We start from the raw sequence: 19,675 nt of genomic DNA, 5'->3' as shown, positions 1-19,675 counted from the left end.
CACAAGGAAATAATACAGAGAAAACAAAACAGGCTCTGTTGCATAGGCAAAGTACTCGAACCATTTACATTGGCAACAAGAGTGACTCACTTCTCACTCATTGTCAGGGTCACGTAGTCTGTCACTGCCCGATAGACGCGGTCCACTCGGAAACACCGCAGGAGCAGCAGCTTCTGGAAGTTTGTGAGACTGTTCTGGTACTGCATGGGGAACGGCATCTGCTCCAGAGCATCTGTATCGTACCACTGGCAGGAAAAGGAGGGACACAATGCGGACTGATCAAATGGATCCATCAGTGAGATTAGTAGGAAAAGCAAAAACAGTTTGACACAAAAATAGAAAACAAAGGAGGAAGTCGATCCACTGCAAAGAGATTTGAAAAGGTTCAGCTCTTTGAGCACAAAGCATTGGTAGGAAGGTTGAGCCTACTACGATACCACCACCGTCCAGCTCTGGTGCAGTGGGAGGAGGCAGCGCTCTCAGAGCATCGTGTGATTCAGCAGTACAGAAAGGACAGTGAAATACTGACTGCTGAAATCAACAGCAAAGGTTCCACTGACCTGAACAGGGCAAAGAACTCCTCAAAGGCATATGGCTGGAAAACAGAACATGTACAGTGCAGCTCAGAAGACTGGGGGGTTATTTAATAACAAGAGCCTTAATTCCTCCAGTTCAAAAGGAAAAGCAATGCCTCGACAGAAAACACCAGTGGTGACATGCCTCCTACAGAGTTCTATGGCACACTGCATCACACTTGAACATTTAATACCAGAAGAAAAACAAGGATTGCAGAAAAGCACGTACATTTTTCCACACATCTGGATTTTGTTCCACATCATCTGGAAGAGATTCAAATTGCTCAGGAAATTGTTCAGACAAACGAATCAGGTCTTCCCAGCCTTGATCTGGAAGCCAAGCGTACGGTTTCTTTCGTTCGCTCTTCTCCAGGGAAATATTGCCTGGTCACATTCAGAAACCAACGTGAATGTCGGGATCATCAGTTCTGGTACCTGACCACACAGACAGCCCCACCACACAGAGAAACCATTTGGAAACTTGTCTCTGGAAGCACTGTGAGATTAAACTGGTCTGCTGAAGTAAACACAGCATTTAAAAGTGCCTGCAGAAGCCAAAGTTGTATCTTTGCACACATTTCTATTTATAAGTAGGAAAAAACTGGAGATTATTTCCTCGGGTAACATTCTCATTATCTGTAGCTAACACAAGATTTGTCAGCATCCATAGTGAGAAGAGATTCACCTCTTTGCTGCTCAACAAAGTGAAAAAATACCAATAGCAAAATCCAACATATTCCAGCTGACTTCACAACTCAGTCAATGTTTATCTTTGAAAGATCCTCTAGCTATCATCACATATATATTTCCATACAAATATATTCACATTACCTTTTAAAAAGAAGTCAAGTTCTTCACGGGGAACTCTGTCATCGGTTTGTTCAATCTTCACAGTCATATTAAAGGAGAACAATAACTTGTGCTTCTCAAACAAGCCTATGTTAAAAGGACAACATTTTCAACCATCTGCTCCAGTCCCACATTTTAGCACCAGCCTTTACATCTACATCCTGCACCTGGTCACCCCACGAAGTTCAAGGTGACTGAGGACAGGGGTTTGGATCAGGCTTGCAGAAGTTCAGACCGAGTACAAGTTTGTCAAAATGGCATCTGTGAGAAACACCCAGGAATATAAGATCCATATCTGCAATGTGCCATTTGTAGTTGGATTAAGAATGGATTCAATTAAGTTGTAATACACGCGTATTACTTCAGGTAGAAGAGAGTGACTGTAAACCAGGAACAATGCTGAAAACTCAACCTCAGTGGATTTGTTATTGTTTGATAATTTGCCTCTCTAATGTAAACCAGCTGAAAGCTGGCAAACAACAGAGCATCATTAAACTGCACTAACCTGTGCAGCCATAGTTATAGGTGTTGAAAGTCACTGTATCCATGATGGTTTTTAACCTCTTTGGAAGAATAGGACTGGGCATGGATTTCCGAAGAGAGAGTCCAAAAACCTCTAAGAAGGAGACCAGAGAGTACTGGTACATGATGTTGACAACTGCCATTTCAGACAAAACGGAGAACAAAATGGCCCCCCTCTTGGCAGCTGGTCTGTAGCCATCTCGAAGCTGGTCAATATCCGCCGCTGTTTTCACAGCCAGATTAAGTTTTTCGATCACCTAGACAGACATTGATTTCATACACATATAATTAATGCACTGACATATTAATTTAAGCATATAATTAGTGTATTAAGCCATGTTGAAACAATTATGAATATACAGGATGTAAAATTACGTAACAGCATGCACTAAAAGCACGCGAATACCAGGAGGCAAGATACTGAAGACAGTAACATTCACATATTAGCTTACTTTCAAAAAAACCCTAACTGTGTGAAAATGCAAATCATTCATCTTTAAATACTTTAATACTTTAAATAAGCAAAATTTCTCTTAAGACTCTGTAGAGAGATAAGGGCTTTATAGGCTGAGGAGAGAAAGAGGCACAGCTGAGGCAGGGCCCTCATTCAATTGGAGACACCTGAACTAAGTCAAAAGAGATTTACACAGGATCATACAAATAGCATTGGAAAGACCCTCTGGAGACATTTACTTCAACTTTTAGTCCAGAACAGGACTACTGCCACCACTAGGTCAGGCCATCCGTGGCTTTGCCCAGCTAAGGCTTGTAAGCCTCCAAGGACAGATATCCTACGTCTTCCCTAAGTAACAAAAATCTTTAATTTCCATTTCAGATCTGATATAAGACAAAGATTGTTTCAGAGCTGGTACATATACATTCCCTGTTCTTCATTTTAAAACTGTGAACAACTCTCACTTTGGTCCTAATAATGACTGTCCTGAAATAGGACTATGTTCTCTGATGCAAAAAAAAAATACTGCTCAGTGCTAAAAGGTACAACATGTTCATTCTCGAAGCTGAGAACTAGGTTGAAAGGAATGAAGGGTTCTCATGAAAGAAAATGAAACACAATGAGAAAGAAAGAAGAGATTCAATAAGTTTCAATAAGATTCAATCCTACCAAAACAAAACCCTGACAACCAGCTGGTACCTCAGTAGCTTTGGTTTTCGTCTCCTCCATGGTTTGCACCAAGTCTATGTTGTCCAACATGTTTCCTGTGGACGATGTCAGTTCCCGAAGGAGAGAGTCTTCCAGATCTTTCAGCAAGTTTTTATTGTAACTGGTCTCCTGGATGAGGTTTTCTCTCTGCTCTTCCAATTCTTTTTTTTCAAAACCCGTAATAACACTGAGCAATTGATCCTCCAAGCCCTTCAGCGTAACTACAGATACAACACAAAACAGCCTTTTGTAAAAGAACAAGGACTGCTTTTAGACAAACCATTTCATCTTCATCACCTCATACAACTACAGCAATGCAACAGAGTGGCTTGGATGATAACTGTAATTAATCGTACCAATGCATCCTAACCTGACAGGTATAAGACCTTCACTTGTGTTTCAGATTAAGAGAGAGAAGAAAGAAGAAGTTTATATTAAATCAGACGATAAGTATTAGTGAGACTATTAAATGTTAAAGTTTTCTTGTTTCAAATAACCACCCAGGCCCTAAACAGCATAATGACTATTTTGTTAATAAACACACACTGCTTACCTGTATAATTGATAACCATGGCTTTCCCAAATACAGCGGGAGAATATTTTGGGTTTGCTAATTTGGTGTTCAGGTACAATCTAAAATTACTGTCATAGTCAACCTCCTTGTCTCCCAGGACAATGAATTTTCGCCCCTGTGCAACTTTGATATTCTTCTCTAAGACATTGTCTATCACAGGATCAATGTATTCATCAACACCATGCAGCAGGAAAGGATTTCCATACTTTATGGCAAGTTCTAGCTGTTTAAGGAAATCTGGGTCATTGAAGGAAGCCATCTGCAAGAGAATAACGGAAAGGTATGAAAACAGGACTTCCAACTATGCTTCTGATTGTGACATTGTCCTGCATGAAATTCCATACTGGAGCTGAGAAAAAACACAAGCAGTGCAGCCTCTTGGTTACACTCACTTGTACCGAGGCTGGCAAATATCCCAAACAAACCATCAGACCCAACAAGGTTAAATTATTGTTTATCTTTACCCTCAGGTTATTTTTTTCTTCTTTCTTCTTAATCCAATTTAAAGCCTGTTGTTGTGGGTCAATACAGAGTGGGAAGCGACTTGCATATGTCGTCAGAATGCCATTCTGGACGGAGAGCTCATCTGGAGGCAATCCTTGGGAAACCCACCTATGAAGCAAAGATCAAGCTGGAACACAAACTTGATGGGACAGCAGAGAATTCAGTAGTCAGTAAAATTATGCAATCCTTCAAGTATTAGAAACACAAGGCAAGCAGGCAGCATATGTGATCGCAAGAGCAGTGTCCAAACTAAGACCGACTCATTGACTACACCACTCACAACTCAGACTGCTGCATTTGGGGAGGAATCACAAAGCAGCTGAAATTTGGTTTATTTGGCTACAAGTTTAATTCCAAATGTACTGACGTAAATGAAAAGACTGTTGTTAAGCCTTGAGTGGAACACATATTACAGATAACTAATAAAAAGGTATGCATTCATGAAAAGGTAAGGTTCAATGAATGCCCTTGTATTGTAGAGAACAGTGGTTCGTTATAACAAATAGCCTCTGCCAACCAGGAAAATAATTGTGTCCCCATTGTCCTTGTGGCATGAAGTAAAACAGTCTTTCCACCTACACTTCAACGCACAGTGCCAGACTCAGACTCCCACTTCATGATTTCACATACAGCAGTCACTGACTTGACAGGACGTACCTGCTAACCTCCACCTCATCAGTCAGGAGGCTTTCTAACCTAAAAGGCTGACTGAGAGGAATCTCTCGTGAAAGAATGTCTTCTTGCCACACTTGATAGATCATCTCGTTACGAAACTCCCAGTTGAATGCTCCTTCATAGCTCAGAAAGGCAGCACAGAGTAGACAATCTCCAAGCAACTTCACCTTTTTCATCTTGAGGTCCTCTAAATCCTTTGCCCATCTGATAGAAAAATAATGGGATCCTGCGTGAATCTGTACCAGGGGATAAGGATTCTTTTCCAACTGCTGCTATTTTATCTAATGATTGAGACAACCACAAAAGGTACAGTCTGTTGTTCTCTCATTTACTGTAATGACACTGAGTAGATTTGAACCAAAAATATCTCAGTTTCATAGATTTTATTCCTAGCATTTGATCCTCTGAGGTCAAGAACAATCCTCTTGGAATCTACACTTACCTCTCATTTTCAGAACTCAAGCCATTGATGAGCTTGTCAGCAGCTTCCAATCTTCTCTGCATAATCTCTGCTTCTTCTTGTAACTGTTGCTTTTCTCTTATTGCCTCTTGATATTTATCCCCCAAAGCTTTAAGTTCCTCCTGAATTCTTGTTAGCTCTGAGTTTATCTTTTCCAGTTCCCTCTTACTTAAGTAATAGTTCCGTTCTAGCCTTGCCACCTATGTTATGAAGGAAAATATAGAGTATTATCAGAGAAAAGAGGGGGTTTGGAGAGAAATCTCAAGTTCTTCTTTCTGGCTATTTTGTGTATTTTAAAGCACCATAAATGGTGTAAGCCAAAACTTCCTCGTCTGCCTCTTCCCATCCTAAACATTTACCTTGTGGTCTGAAACTGCAGCTCCAAAGCAGACAAACTTCCTGAAGCAGAGTTCTCAACACATAAGCTGTATTAAGGATGTAAGCAGTCCTGCCAACATCAGAGGTCAGCAGGACTGTCATCCCAGACAAGAGATGAGGTTTGTCTGCTTAATAACGGTGATGTTAAGTCCTTAAAAATAGTCAGGCCCCCCATCTAGTGAATATACTTTACCAGTAGTCAGCTGTATACAAGCAGATTTTCTGTTAGGAATTTTCCCAGTGTCATAAGATTTCCTTTCGTAACACAGCTAAGGTCCCAGTCTCTAAAAAATGTTGATTAAAAGGTCAGCATTCAAGGGGCATGGATGTGTGGCAGAGCTCTGCTCCGTCCAAATGTCACGTGTTTTCCAGCATGTTTTCAGTAGACAGCTAAAAATTGCTTTTCTGACCATGTAAGACTGTCAAAATTCCACCTGACCTCATTTCTCTCACCTCCTTTCAGCGCTAGAGTGGATGGGAACCCATTCTGCAGCATGACAGCATAACAGACACAGCACATAATAACTGTACATTCCTCACCCATGCTGCAGTATTTCCAAACACCTCTTCTGAAGCACCTCAGAAACCCCTCACTATGAAATCTCCAGGTTTCATCCCCCTCAGAGTCTGAATTCATGCACTGTACCTTCTCTCTCTTTGGCTTGACTTCTCTAACTACATCACAGTAGCCCATCACCGCTTCAACAAACTTCAGCATTCCCAGGCCAGCTCTGCTAACAAGTTCCATTTCAGCGAAGGTAGTATTAAGACTCTTTAACACAGCTAAATGGACAAAGACATTGCAAGTGAGCCAAGTTATAGTGCAGAAATCTACAGAGAAATAAGGTTTCCAAACAGCAATATTGAGCAATACTGACAGATTATATGGATCACTTGTCAGAGTATAAAAGATTCTGAACTCATGATGGAGGTAGTGGGCTGTAACTATACAGCAATACTGACAGTGATTTCTCAAGTTCCTTCTCAAACAAAAGGTGAAGCCTTCAGTTTTCTGAAGGCTAAGCACGGCGTTACTTTCATTCCAAGCCTACGGCTCATAGGATCCTCACAGCTGAAGGGACATCCCACAGCTCGGTGCCATGGCAAACGGTGTCACTGACAAAGATATTAAGGACTATCAGCTCCAAAAGTGGAGATGCCGGGGATTGAACCCGGGGCCTCATACATGCAAAGCATGCGCTCTACCACTGAGCTACATCCCCGTTAATGATTTACCTCGGTCAGTAATTTACCTCGAACAGATTTCACTTGGCCGTACGTAATCCCATCGAAATCCAGCTCCATCAGAGAGCGCAGGAAATTGGCCTCTGACATCATCCCCTTGGCTGTCTTCCAGCTTAATTCTTTGTACCCCCTCATGATAAGAACACATTCCAAAACAGCCTGCACCTGTTTAGGGGGTTTTGCAAAGGATCTAGAAAACAAGCAAAGAAGATGATGGAGGAAACAAAACACAATGCTAGACTTGTGCTTCCCATTAAGACTGCTAATGAAATATAACAACAGCTATTAAGTAAGACATTTTAAACAAAGCGAAAAACAGAATCCAGCCAAAACAAGAAACAGTTAGCTAGATGAGGGCTCAGAACTGGTTGTTGCATTCAAACAATGTGATCAATAAAACCACGACCTATATTTTTCCCTCGTGCAATCAGGCAGCTGTTGAGTGGGAGGTACAGTACTGAAGGAATCCAGAGGTCTAACACAGAGAAGAAACCAGACAAGTGTGACAGGGAATGAAAAGCTCCTACTGTTCTGGGGGGAGCCAAGGACTGTGTGCGCTTTCATACCTGTCCCCAAATACAAAATGTATTACAAGAACACTAGAAGTAATTCAGCAGGAAAGTACATTTTCATGCTACCAAAGCATCACTGCAAATAGAAAGAACAGGCTTGAGGAGAAGTCCTGGGCTTCTGTTGTGACATCTGCACCTGGGAAACTGATGACCTGATAACCCACACACTATGCCCACAAGGAAAGAGGCTGACTCTAAAATGACCTCCCCATGAGTTTCCAAGCATTTACGCTATTATACATCTAAATGAACTACCTGATCTCAGTAACATCAGACTTGTCAAGTTTCTGCAGCTCCAGTTTGGCAGCTTCTAAAACAGGCATAACTTCAGCCAGAGCTGACTCAGCAGCCGCCTTCTCCATAGCAATAATCTTATTCTGCTCCTGTATCTCTGTAGCTTTTTCTTCAGCCAGTTTTTTCTTTGTTTCAGCTAAAAATTGTAAAAGCAGGATTGTAAATAGATTAATAGAATTTGTTTGCAGAACATGTACTAATATACATGTGCTTGTGGCTCAAAATCAGAAATCACCACCAAAGCAGTGCCCTTTTATTTCTAGCTTGCCAGTATTTACAGGGCTCCATCCATCGCCAGGATGGCAATACCATCAGTGTTCCACACAAAGCATAGATAATCTCTTCTACTGTGCTTCCCTCTGACTTTCCTCCAAAAGCATTTCTGAAACACAAGATCCCTTTCTTGCTGTTGCCTCTTTCCCACATTACTCCTTATAACTTAGGAAGGGAAGACAAAGGCCGGAGCGCATAGTATTGACGTGCACTAAATAGACCAAATATATATAGGAAAAATGTGCATCTGGTTAGAATGCAGGACCTGCTCTTCTAGAAAGATCCTGCATCAGCACAGGCAGAACAAGTGGGACATCTCTAAAAGCATCTGGAGCTCTTAAAGTAGCTTCCAACCTAACACAGGCTATGCAAGCCTTGCTTTGCCTGAGGGACACTTCAGCAGTTGTAAATTACCTACCTACTTCAGTGTTTGCTGCAATCTCTTTTAACAAAGTCTCGCAAGCTGCTGATTTTTCTGCTAGCACAATCTTTTGCACTGCAAGTTTCTCGTTCAGCTCAACCAACTGCACACTAGCTTCCTTCAGTTTATCTAGGCCCGTCTCCAGCCGTTTGCATTGTGCTAGAAAGGAGAGAAATATTAGTGATTCCTTGGTATTATTGCACAGCAATAGACAACGTCATAGAAAGTAGAGGTGCTTATAAGAGCACTTTGCAACAGACCTCAGTTATGACAGGAAAATCACTGTGAAAGATTTTTTATTTCATAAGCCTCCCACACAAGACTTCATTAAAGTTACCTGTGCTGCCAGTAAGTGGCCCTGCACCTTTACTTGCTTTCACTACTGCACTGCTGATATGTGATCCTCTTTGCATGCTTCAGTGCTCACCGAAGCATGAATAAGAATTGCTGTTTGAGGAAGAATGTCAAACCTTGAGTTAGGCTGAGCTACCATTAGATCTAATCACCCTTCTTCAAGCAGAGGAGTATCTGCTTTGGAAATCCTGGCTCAGGTTCATTCACAGAAGAATCTGGGGTAAACACAACACTGGACAGAATCCAAACAGTCATATGTGGTCAGGACGTTAGTCTACACAGTCTTACCTAAATTGAACTCATTTTTCTCCTCAAGCAATTTTGAATATGTATGGATAAAATCAAGGTAATTCTTTGGTGTGACATGGTTGCTACGTCTTAATTTCTGCAGAAACATCTTGCTGAAACTGTCTACAGATTCATGCACCATGACAATGTGCTCAACCACCATCTCGGAGTTCTCTGCTGGAACGCGTTTGTTACTTCCTAAAATCAGTCAGAATAGATTAAAAAAAATCAATATGTATAGATAGATAGATACATAGATGTCAATTACCATCTTCTTTCTTTTATGTACATTACATTTAAGCCAGGCATAGAAAAAATTTGCTTCCTAGGAACAAAAAGCAAGGCCAAGATAGAGCTCAGAAGAGAACAAAGGCATCCTGATAGCCAGGTCACATCATCTCCTGAGCTACGGGCTTGAATCTTAGCCATGTCTTTTAAAACTATTTGGCAAATAAAAACATTTTTTTTTACTGGGATATTGCATCGTCTTTGTAGATCTATGGTGGTATCCACAGCGGGAAAGCAAGATGAAATCCACAATAAAGTCAAAGTATATATTTCTTAGGCTAATCCAAAGACTAATGAGTTAAAATACTGACATCTTACTTACCAACAAAGGATTTTGCAACTGCATACAAAGCTTGGGAGGGCCAGGGCAAGAACCAATCGATACCAGTATTGTTTACAAGACCTTAAAATAAAAACATAGTGTTGCCTGAAAAGTTTCTTTGTAAAACTACATCTTAGTCTCTCAGACAGCCCTAAGCTTAACTTTGTTTGCATCAAGAATTTTCAGGTTTAGTCTTATTTGGCTCCTACTTAGGAACAATAACTACCACCAAGCCAGTACTTCCATCTTGATAGTAAATAATCAGCATTGCATCTGCGTCCTCCTAAACCTGTTGTACAATTCTTTATGCTATGCCATTCCACAGGATGCATCAAGAGCAACAACCAGATATTTTAAAGCCTGCACTGGGATTCCCACCAGTACACCTCAATTTGTGCATCTCCTCGGTCCTCTTAGGACCACCTGTTCTGCAGTAGCATCCACCAGGCCCAGGTGGTTTTTCTCTTAGTTGTGTCCTTCTTAACCCACTCCTCTTTTAGCTTTGGATATAAAAACGTTTCTCTTACCACCATATCCTAGTTTCATAATGATTTAATATGACACATTCTTCTGTGAACTATAGAAGAGAGGCTGTAGACATAGGCAGTCTGTATACTTCCAGTTCAATGAGGATGACTAATTGATTTCTAGTAGTTCAACTGGAAAACGAACCGATCTGCTAAATGTTAGTCAATAATCCCCACTGATACATGGCAGTCAACTGGAAAAAATCATGCAAATGTGTAATCATTAAACCTGCTCTGCTCAGCTTTAGCTGTGAGAGTCTGCTGGAGATTCTGTCTTGCCTAGAAACCTGTATTTGACAGGGAAGGGACGAAGCAGTGAATATCATTGATACCTGGGAAATTTCTGCACCACGTTCTCAGACTGTCCCCAACTGGGGACATCCCCAGGACAATATGAAGGTTGCTTGCACATTTGTTTACAAAATATTGCCAGACGCTCTGTTTAGCTGGGTTCGCACCAGCTTTAATAGCTTCGTCTCCAATCTGACTTAGTATGCTGTCTTTTTCATCATCTGCAAAAAGGGCTGGCACCATTCCTGTAACATATGGACAGAAAAATGCTAGTGAGAATAACTTGTAACCATATGGCTGGGGACAGAGCAAATGGGAAGCCAGTGTGACAAGGATCAAACCTAGTTCAGCAAAAATGATTCTGGGCACTTCTAAGTGAACCTATTAATCTCTCTGTGCTTCTCCTCCTCCTCCTCACCCATAGTGGACAATATAGAGGAAGTACTTCAGATGATGCAAGGGGATTTAGACGAATAACTGCTTTGGTTTTGCTTGGGCTTCAGCAATATATACAAAATGTCACAAGAACACAAAATGCTTTTACTCATGCAAGGAAAATATTCACTAGTGCCTAGAAACCACCAAATCACACTTCCAGTCTCTCAATCAAATGGTCATATTTCATAAGTTACCTAATGACTGACCCAAGCAGAACAGAACAGAGAGAACCAGAACATGCAAAGGGATAACATTTTCAAATCAGACGCTGTATGAACTTCTATAGAGAGGGTGGTCACACAGTGCCAGCTGCTGCTAATCTCTGCCATTATCATACAATAAAAAACACTAAACTATAGCTTAAGATATACATACAAGCAACTGTTGTCACTCAGGTAAATGCTATTCAAAAACAAATGAGAAAAAAGAGAGCTTGTGATGAAATACAACTGGACTTGTACTCTGGTCTTAGAAAAAGCCTGAGGCTCCTGCAAAACTATGATCGGTGTGGACTTTTAAGGTCTCCAGATGCATATAAATCACAATATGATGTCAAAAAGCCATCATTAAGGCCAAGGTAGTATTGAAAGGTGTATCTAACTACAGCAGCAGAAAATACAGCATGAGATAGTAAAAGCTGGACCAAAGGTGCACTTGAGTCACAAGCAGATACTAAAATGGCAGTAATTCAGGCTGTGCGTGTCACCTGAAGTTAACATGTTATTGATGAGCTCCAAGAAACTCTCTTCTGCTACATGGCCATCTGTAAACAAGAAGACTATTGACTTGTTCTCAATACCAAGCTTCTGGTACAAGCTTTTCAGGTCTTCTCGGAAGTTATTTTCTCTATATCCCCGAGTCAACGTGATCTCAAATACCTAAGGATGCAAACAAATATTAAGAACACACAGATATAATGGTAATAAGACATAATGGTAACTTTGAAACTCAATTTGAACTAGGCTGGATGAAAGGTTTTGGTTTGGCCCCCATCCATCAGTAAATTTATGGACTACACTCTTTCCAAACAATTACATTTGTACGAACCTACAAGATTGCATTATTAAAATTTGATTGCCTCTTGTATTCACCCTCCTTTTTCATTCTTCCCCTCCAAGTCAACAATTTCCATAAGGAACTGTTGAAGAAGGATCATTTCTTATCTAAAATATTACAGTATCAATCACAATAAGGTTCCTTGAAAAGCACCACAGTGCTGCTGTAGTACAGATAAGCAACAAAAGCAATAATTAGGTACTATTGGATTTGTCCCCAAAACCCATCCTTGTTTTCTGTCTCCAAGTGCCAAAATCTAGATTCAAGCAATGAGAACTTCCTGCCTAGATCACCCACAGCCCAGACCTCATAGCAATCTGTTTTTCTCTTCACATGGAAGAGATGCCAGCCTGATCTTATCTTGACTGCCTTTCCCTCCTCCTCTCATCCCCATCTAATTTAATCCTCATCCCACTATTGCTTCCCTTGTCTTCTTTCATTGCAAAGATGCACAGACACTAACCTCACATCCAGCTGTAAAGGCAGCCAATCTCGTAAGGGACTGCTTTCCTGAGCCTCCCACTCCTATGAGTAAGGCATGGCCACGATCCATCCGTATGATACGATATACATGGATTAAATGTTCCAAAGCATCATCAAAAAGAACCAGATTCATTTTAACATTAGCCTCATTATATTCCTCCAAAATCTCCTGCAGAGAAAGGTGGTCAGAATGTTACAACCAATAACAACCAATTTAGCCGCATTATTGCTTGATAAGATCATCAAGGAAAATAAATAATTGGAAAGCACTGCCAACTCCAGAGCTGACTCTCAATTTTCATTACTCCAGACTCCAAATGAGAGTCTTCTGTGCACAACTGCTGTATGTGTGCATCGAAGAACCACTTTCACCTTGTTTGATGCAATTTCCTGCCCGTTCCTCATGCAAAGACACATCACACACAGTTCCAAGTTGAAGCACACTACCTGAAAGAGACTTTTTGCCACCTCATAGTCTTGTATATCTTCATAAATACGAGGTTCTCCTTCATTCAGTGCCATCCTGAAATCTCCAAAAAGAATAGGATCCCTCATAGCATGTTCCAGTTCATCACTGAAATTCTCTTCAATCAGGTTTTTGATATGTCCTTGTACCTTTGAGTGTAAGAAATAAGTTAGGCAATACAACAAAGCAGGTATTTCTGAGTCCAGGAACACTCAGAAGAGTGATATTAATAATACACGTTCTTAGTCAAATATTGACTGATTTCAAAGAGAGGAAGCCAGCGATGTTACCGGAAGAACCAGACCACAATGTCCTTATGTTCTATGATACAAAATGGTCTAAGAAGAAGTTTGGGAACCATTCAAGTCAATGGATTGTAGAAAATAAAGACAGATATACCCAATTAAAATTTATATATATATATATATATATATATATATATATATATATATATATATACACACATATATATACATACATACATACATATATATATATATATATATATAAAAAACATATTATATATATTATAATATTATATATAATAATATATATATATTTACTGTTCCTTCAGCTGATCTCATTTAGTCTGCCACACACAGACTGCATTTTCAGGTTATGTAGTAGCAACACAGTGGTTAGAGATGTCAGCAGTCTGACTGTAAGACCTGAATGTATGTTGGTAACATTGCTGCTGCAAATTGGTTGCCACAGCAATATTCAGCAACTACTAAAAATTGAAAAAAATTACTCACCAAAGCTTTATCTGCTTCATTAATCAACCTGTCGTGGAAAACCCTCAGGCACTCATTTCTCCAAACTCTCACCATCTGAGTGACTGTTTGAAACCTGCATTAATATCAGAATATCAGACTGACCCAAACAAATTGATCTTGATCAAAGTTTGGACTGATTTTTTTTTTAAACTGTTTTAGTGGTGGGTTTTTTTTTTCTTTTTCCCCTCTTCATAAAGATGAAAAAGTTGCATCACTACCCTCAGGTATCTTATTTAAGAAGGACTAACGCTATAGCATCCATCATCAAAAGTAGTATCATAACTCAGAATGTTCCTGAACATCTTCTCATTCTGGTGAAGGTTTAATGAAAAGCAATGATGTGATTTATTTCATGCACCAAGCTACCTCATCTTCCCCCAGCTTCATCTAAACCAATGGGTAAAGCACTAATGAAGACAATTTTTATATTCTTACCTCTCTGGGGTTGTAAGAACAAGTCCATTATAGACTCTAGAAAGGTCCCGCAGGTTAAAAATGTAATGGAATTTGGAAGGAGTAGGGGGTAGGTCACAGACAATCCTTCTATAAAGCTCCAAGGTGCATGTTGTTATGGTCTCAGAGATGGCTGATATAGACTCATTAAACACCTGCAAACATGAGAAAAAAAAGAGATGTTTCCATGCAACTGCCCACAGAATACTGAACACTATCGAACATACGCTGCTTTCCAGCTGCTCAAATAACTTAGAGCAGACATTTTTAGAAGTTTGTATTCGTATGCAGCATTCCTGTGACCATACAGAAGTTAAATGGTTTGGGTACGGTCCATCTTCACTGAAAATAACATCACACTCAATGACTGGAATTTCTACAGTGTTTCCACACGAGAAAAAATAAACTACTCTTCTGTTGCTTGATTTTCCAGTTTAATTGTATAACAACACAGCCTAATGCATTGTACTGAATTTTTCACTGTCATTTAGTAGTTTTCTGACCTTTGTACATTTGGTTATAGGAATGAGACCTAAACAATTCAACTTGCATCAGTCAGTTAAAAGCATCTGTTTTATAAACTACCTCCTGATTTGAAAGTCTGCATGTTATTCAAGAATTTATCAACACAGCCTTAGTATATCTCCTGAGAAATACAAGAAGGAAAAAGTTTACATGAGACCCTAAACGAGAAGGAAACCTGATGACAAATGTTTTTAGATCCTGTGACAACACAGAAATAAATGTAGATTTCAAATTAAACCCGCTAAGCAATCCTTTAGCAACAGTAATATTACCGCAGTGTGGCCTTTCAGGATGGAGGCGTAGATCAAATTCAGTGATTGCTCAGAAGGAAAAGGTATGTTAAAAACACTGAAGAGTGAGATGAATCGAGGGTCAACCACTTTCCGACCTCCTCCAGCTTTCCCCATGGCAGCAACAAAACCCAGATCTCGGAGCATTTTACAGGTCATCTCCTTACTGCGGTCATATAAGAAACCTTTTTCTAGTAGCAACTTCAACAAGGCAATGGGTTGCTGTGTGCCATATTCATCAACCTTTGCAACACAAAAGAAGCAATATTTTTAGAGCACGGGATATCAACAAGCCAAATACTGCTGTAAACATGAAAATATTTTGCTCCCTACTCAGGACAGCATTACACAGACTTCATAACACTTGGTAGAGCTCTGGCACTGATTGTGAACATTCATTCCAATGTCTCATACAATAAAACTGCCTATTCTCTAAGTTAAACTAAAAATACACATCCTTTCCTGCTCCAGTTCCAGGGAGGAACGGATGGTTTCTACAAGAAACATCCTGTAACCAATACTAGGCCAAAGACAAATGATTTTAATGCCATTTATAGTTAGACTTGATGATCATGAAGGTCTCTTCCAATCTGAGCGATTCTATGATTCTCTAAGAAGCGATTCAAAAGGAAATATTTCTTTTCTAGAGGACAAATACTGCAATAGAGGAAAATACCCCATATTGCACACAAATCCAACTGTTCTGAAGTTCCCAAAAAAAAAACAGTTATGTACTTCCGTGAATCTCCTTGACTTGTGATATTAGATCTAGTCCTTTCATACAGTTGGATCTGTATATGAAAGTATGACATCAGTGCCATCCCAAATGCTCCTAAAATATCTCCCTAACCAGTGGCAGCTTACCCTTGGCATATTCATATCATCCATGAAAATAATGAGACGTTTTCCCATAGGAGGGCCATAAGTGTCTTTAGAACGTTTCTCTACATTTGTCTCTAGATTTCTCTGAATGTCCATTGATGTTGTACGGGAAGAGAAGTTAATCACTAGGAGAAGCTGCAAAGGGGAAGAAATCGATAAGAATAGATTTTTATCTTTTTTTTTTCCTCCTCCAAACTACAGCATTCTAAAAATATTCTTTATGTTAAATTGTCAGACGTACCAGAAACAATCCTTTGGTTCAGTTACTCATTTGAATTACAGACACCAAAAAAGTGAAATTCTTCTTAAATCTTTGATAAAGTAAAAGAACAAAATATTTCTGTTCTTTAAGAATTTTCAAATCGTCCATACGATTTGGGCCTGAGCTTGCAATTAGATCTCTGAACCCACGTAAGGCATCAAAGTCAATACTGCTACCCACAGACTCAGGCTTCTGAAATTTAATACAGGGTCACAAAACAAAAATGCAGCTCCATAAGCAAGGCAAAATGCCTCATACATACATTAAGGTCTTCGTTCAGACTGTTTAAGAAGTTTTGTGTCGTTGCTGTTTTAGAAGTTCCTGATTCGCCTACAAGAACAACTGGGCGTTTTACTTTTACCATCTGTTCTAGCAACCAAGTAGTGCGTGTTGTATCCACTGTAGGCACTGAAAAAGATCATGAATAGAACTGCAGGTTAAAAGAAGGCAGTGCAGCCAGGGGGATTTACATTCATAGAACACAGCTGGATCAGTTTCACAACAAATTAACCTGCGGTTACACAAAGACATAACCTGAAATATCAACTTACTAACAGTGCAGAAGAAAAACTTTAACTGCTTAACCACCACTATTCAATTTTTATCACTGGGCTCTTTTCTGCTATTGACATGTAAGAAAATTAATTCTCCACATAGGAGGGCCACAGACTGGTTAAATCCCATGTAATCCCTATTCCAAGGACACAGTCACGATATATTTGGATCAGGACTTATTTTTCCCTGAAGCACATAGAGATGAATTTTGTTCTATGCGAACAGCCTGCCATCAGAAACAATTTTATAGACCACACCATTACCCATTGTGTCAGTGAAATTAATCTGTGATCGCTGAATCTTACTGTAAAATAACCTGGACCAATTTATCCTTAAATATGAAAAGCACTTGTCATAATTACATAGTATTTCAAGTAACAGCCAATAATGGCCTTAAAAATGTACTTTTTATCTACTGAGCACTTGAACCAGTGATGTTCAATCTTCTGCTCTTCTGACCCTTTCAAAATGCCTTCAGCACGGAAAAAAGAAGTTCTTCCTCATTTCATTATTACCCAGTGTTGCAAATATCAGCTCTATTCCTGCTAATCTACTATGACAAGAGCATTAAATAAATTGGTTTCTGTCATCACAAGAAACTGAACACAAGTAGATGACCTTCAGCACGCAGTGAGGATACATCACGCTCAGTGCCACTCACATATTATAAAGTAAAAGCACACTGTCACTTTTTTTTTTTATCTTACACTCACCAAGGATGTCAAGAAACTTCTTTTGAGGATTATGGATATATTCAGGAACAAGCTTCAGCCAAGGTACCCACTTCTTTTGAATTCCATCAAAATGAAAGTCATACAAAGTTGGCAGCTGACCTGTAAACCATGAAACAGCTGAAAGGTTCCTAGGACACTTTAATGTTTCATAAGACTGAAATGAAAGTAAAGGATGTGATTCTGGACCAAGTAGAGCAACACTGTTTCACTTGTCACTTAACCCAGAAAGGCATCTAATAAAATTCTCCTAGTCCAGTACTTCACACTGTTAATTAATAAACACTTTTCTATTAGTTTTCATTTCCCTTTTTGTTTTTCCTTCCACTGTTTACGTTTTCTGGCTGACACAGAAAAGCACTGTTCTGTGAAGGTAAGCTAGTAGCTAAGAGGCAGCTAGCAATATCTCTACATGTTTTTTAGTGACAGTTCTTCAGGGAACATCAAACATTTTTTTGCAATCAGGACAGACAGCTGGAAGGAAGAACAATGTTCTCATTTCAAGGAAACCAAGACTTTTCCAACATAATCAATGGGATTTGTAGTATATTATGATAAAATCCTACCTGGCAGCTCCCCTGGCTTAGCCAGGATGTTCTCCTCGTTAACAGTTGACATACAGGAAATATGTTTAATGTGTTTATCAAATTTCACTCTTCCAGCATCGAGAAGAGAAGCACCTAAAGAGCAATATAAAGCTTCCAAGAAAAAGCACTCTAGAACATCAACATCATCAGGCTGTGCCACAAGTAGAGCTTCCAGCATCACAGTCAGCTGAACCACCTGTTGTAAAAAAAAGTCAAAAATGTAAACAGAATCACTGTTTAGATAGGTAAAAACTTACATTTTCTGCTGTTTTAGTGTTTGCTTATCTTTTGTCTTTACAGATGTATCTACTGATACGAGTATTAATGATAGCAGGACAGCACTGGTAAGGAACTGACTGTTCCTGTTGTTTCTTGACATCAAACTGACATTTCACTGTGAACTCTACTCTTGTGATTTCCTTTGTCTTCATTACTCAGCTCCACTTCTAAGATAAACTTTTTCAACCTTTATTTTCTATTCCTCACCATATTTAAATCTGTTTGAGGAACAATGGTCTTCAGCCTTTCTTCTTGTCTGCCATCCACAACTCCCTCTATAATCAAATCAATAAGGCAGGGCACATATTTTTCAAAGAGACGATTCAATTCAGTTCTCTCTTGCTGAGGGAAAAAAGGGACAATAATTAAACACACAGCAAAGTGGAAGGGCGATTGTGAAAGCAGAGTTTCCTATCAACACCTGGCTGACCAAGTATAATTGCTCTTACAGGAATCGCTTCTATCAATGACAAGGTACAGGCAAATTAAGAAATTGAACACTGTTATACAGACTGTTTTTGCAGCAGCTGAGGATCTGCGCTCATCAGGTGACAGTAACTAAGTTGTCTTACTTCAGAACTTAATGACTTATGAACTGTAAGCCAATTCAGAAGGTGAGACTGACTTTACAAAGATGTTACGTGTTTCGGTTTTTTTCCACATCTTTTTACAGTTCAGTATTTCATAAAAACACTCTATGACCCAATGCAGAAATTCCCACCTCATTTTCTCTCCCGTGTACCCACTTCTGCCAGTAAGGCTTATATCTCAGATTTTTAGGATCCACAAAGACCATTCCACAGCGGGATACTGTGGCAGGAGATGCATACTGCAAGTCACCAACCTGCAAAACAATCACACCACATAATCATGCCTTTAAAAATACACACAGTAACTACCTTTTCAGGCTGTGTAGATCTGGTCTCATCTAACCCCTCTCATGTACAGCTATAACCTACCTCAAACAACAGTGCACAGTGTGACTGGAGTCTAATCCTCTCCCCATTTGCCAGGGTCAATAACTTATTGTCATCCATGACAGAATTCATGTTTTCAACCCAGAGAGCATCTACATCTCCATCAAACAGAATGTACCTGTGGATACAGGAGCCAACGATACGGTGACTAATCTCTGATTTCAGTCACACATTCAGAACTCAGACATACCATCAAAGGCATCAATTCAGGTCAGTTCAGGTGTTCTGAAGCCTCACCTGCACTTCTGATATCTGCATAGTTTCTATTCATCTCACTGAGATAGAGAACTCACAAGAAATAGAAAGACCCCCCCTAGATGCTTAATATTCACTTAGCATTT

General features: G+C 39.7%; 1 protein-coding gene and 1 non-coding gene across 2 annotated transcripts in view; both read right to left on the bottom strand.

Moving 5' to 3' along the window:
* Positions 1 to 19,675, bottom strand: part of DNAH10 (dynein axonemal heavy chain 10) — a 49,923-nt gene that overhangs the window by 6,411 nt on the left and 23,837 nt on the right. The window contains exons 39-67 of the mRNA XM_072351373.1: positions 19,317 to 19,452; positions 19,079 to 19,201; positions 18,565 to 18,699; positions 18,058 to 18,274; positions 17,474 to 17,593; positions 16,468 to 16,613; positions 15,926 to 16,078; positions 15,044 to 15,304; positions 14,229 to 14,401; positions 13,773 to 13,866; positions 12,999 to 13,166; positions 12,532 to 12,720; positions 11,719 to 11,890; positions 10,616 to 10,819; positions 9,757 to 9,837; positions 9,147 to 9,344; positions 8,502 to 8,663; positions 7,772 to 7,946; positions 6,953 to 7,134; positions 6,346 to 6,482; positions 5,304 to 5,521; positions 4,844 to 5,065; positions 4,147 to 4,294; positions 3,662 to 3,941; positions 3,100 to 3,329; positions 1,930 to 2,203; positions 1,407 to 1,511; positions 805 to 959; positions 91 to 245 (exon numbers count right to left, since the gene is read on the bottom strand). Coding sequence (XP_072207474.1) covers positions 91 to 245; positions 805 to 959; positions 1,407 to 1,511; positions 1,930 to 2,203; positions 3,100 to 3,329; positions 3,662 to 3,941; positions 4,147 to 4,294; positions 4,844 to 5,065; positions 5,304 to 5,521; positions 6,346 to 6,482; positions 6,953 to 7,134; positions 7,772 to 7,946; positions 8,502 to 8,663; positions 9,147 to 9,344; positions 9,757 to 9,837; positions 10,616 to 10,819; positions 11,719 to 11,890; positions 12,532 to 12,720; positions 12,999 to 13,166; positions 13,773 to 13,866; positions 14,229 to 14,401; positions 15,044 to 15,304; positions 15,926 to 16,078; positions 16,468 to 16,613; positions 17,474 to 17,593; positions 18,058 to 18,274; positions 18,565 to 18,699; positions 19,079 to 19,201; positions 19,317 to 19,452 — 5,013 coding nt within the window. The remainder of the gene's footprint in view (positions 1 to 90; positions 246 to 804; positions 960 to 1,406; positions 1,512 to 1,929; positions 2,204 to 3,099; positions 3,330 to 3,661; positions 3,942 to 4,146; positions 4,295 to 4,843; positions 5,066 to 5,303; positions 5,522 to 6,345; positions 6,483 to 6,952; positions 7,135 to 7,771; positions 7,947 to 8,501; positions 8,664 to 9,146; positions 9,345 to 9,756; positions 9,838 to 10,615; positions 10,820 to 11,718; positions 11,891 to 12,531; positions 12,721 to 12,998; positions 13,167 to 13,772; positions 13,867 to 14,228; positions 14,402 to 15,043; positions 15,305 to 15,925; positions 16,079 to 16,467; positions 16,614 to 17,473; positions 17,594 to 18,057; positions 18,275 to 18,564; positions 18,700 to 19,078; positions 19,202 to 19,316; positions 19,453 to 19,675) is intronic.
* Positions 6,851 to 6,922, bottom strand: TRNAA-UGC (transfer RNA alanine (anticodon UGC)). Its single transcript has one exon. It is a non-coding gene; the product is annotated as a tRNA-Ala (tRNA).

The sequence above is a fragment of the Excalfactoria chinensis genome, chromosome 16 (genome assembly GCF_039878825.1).
Source record: "Excalfactoria chinensis isolate bCotChi1 chromosome 16, bCotChi1.hap2, whole genome shotgun sequence".
NCBI classification, from domain to species: Eukaryota; Metazoa; Chordata; class Aves; order Galliformes; family Phasianidae; genus Excalfactoria; species Excalfactoria chinensis.
This window is presented reverse-complemented; position numbering and strand designations above follow the sequence as displayed.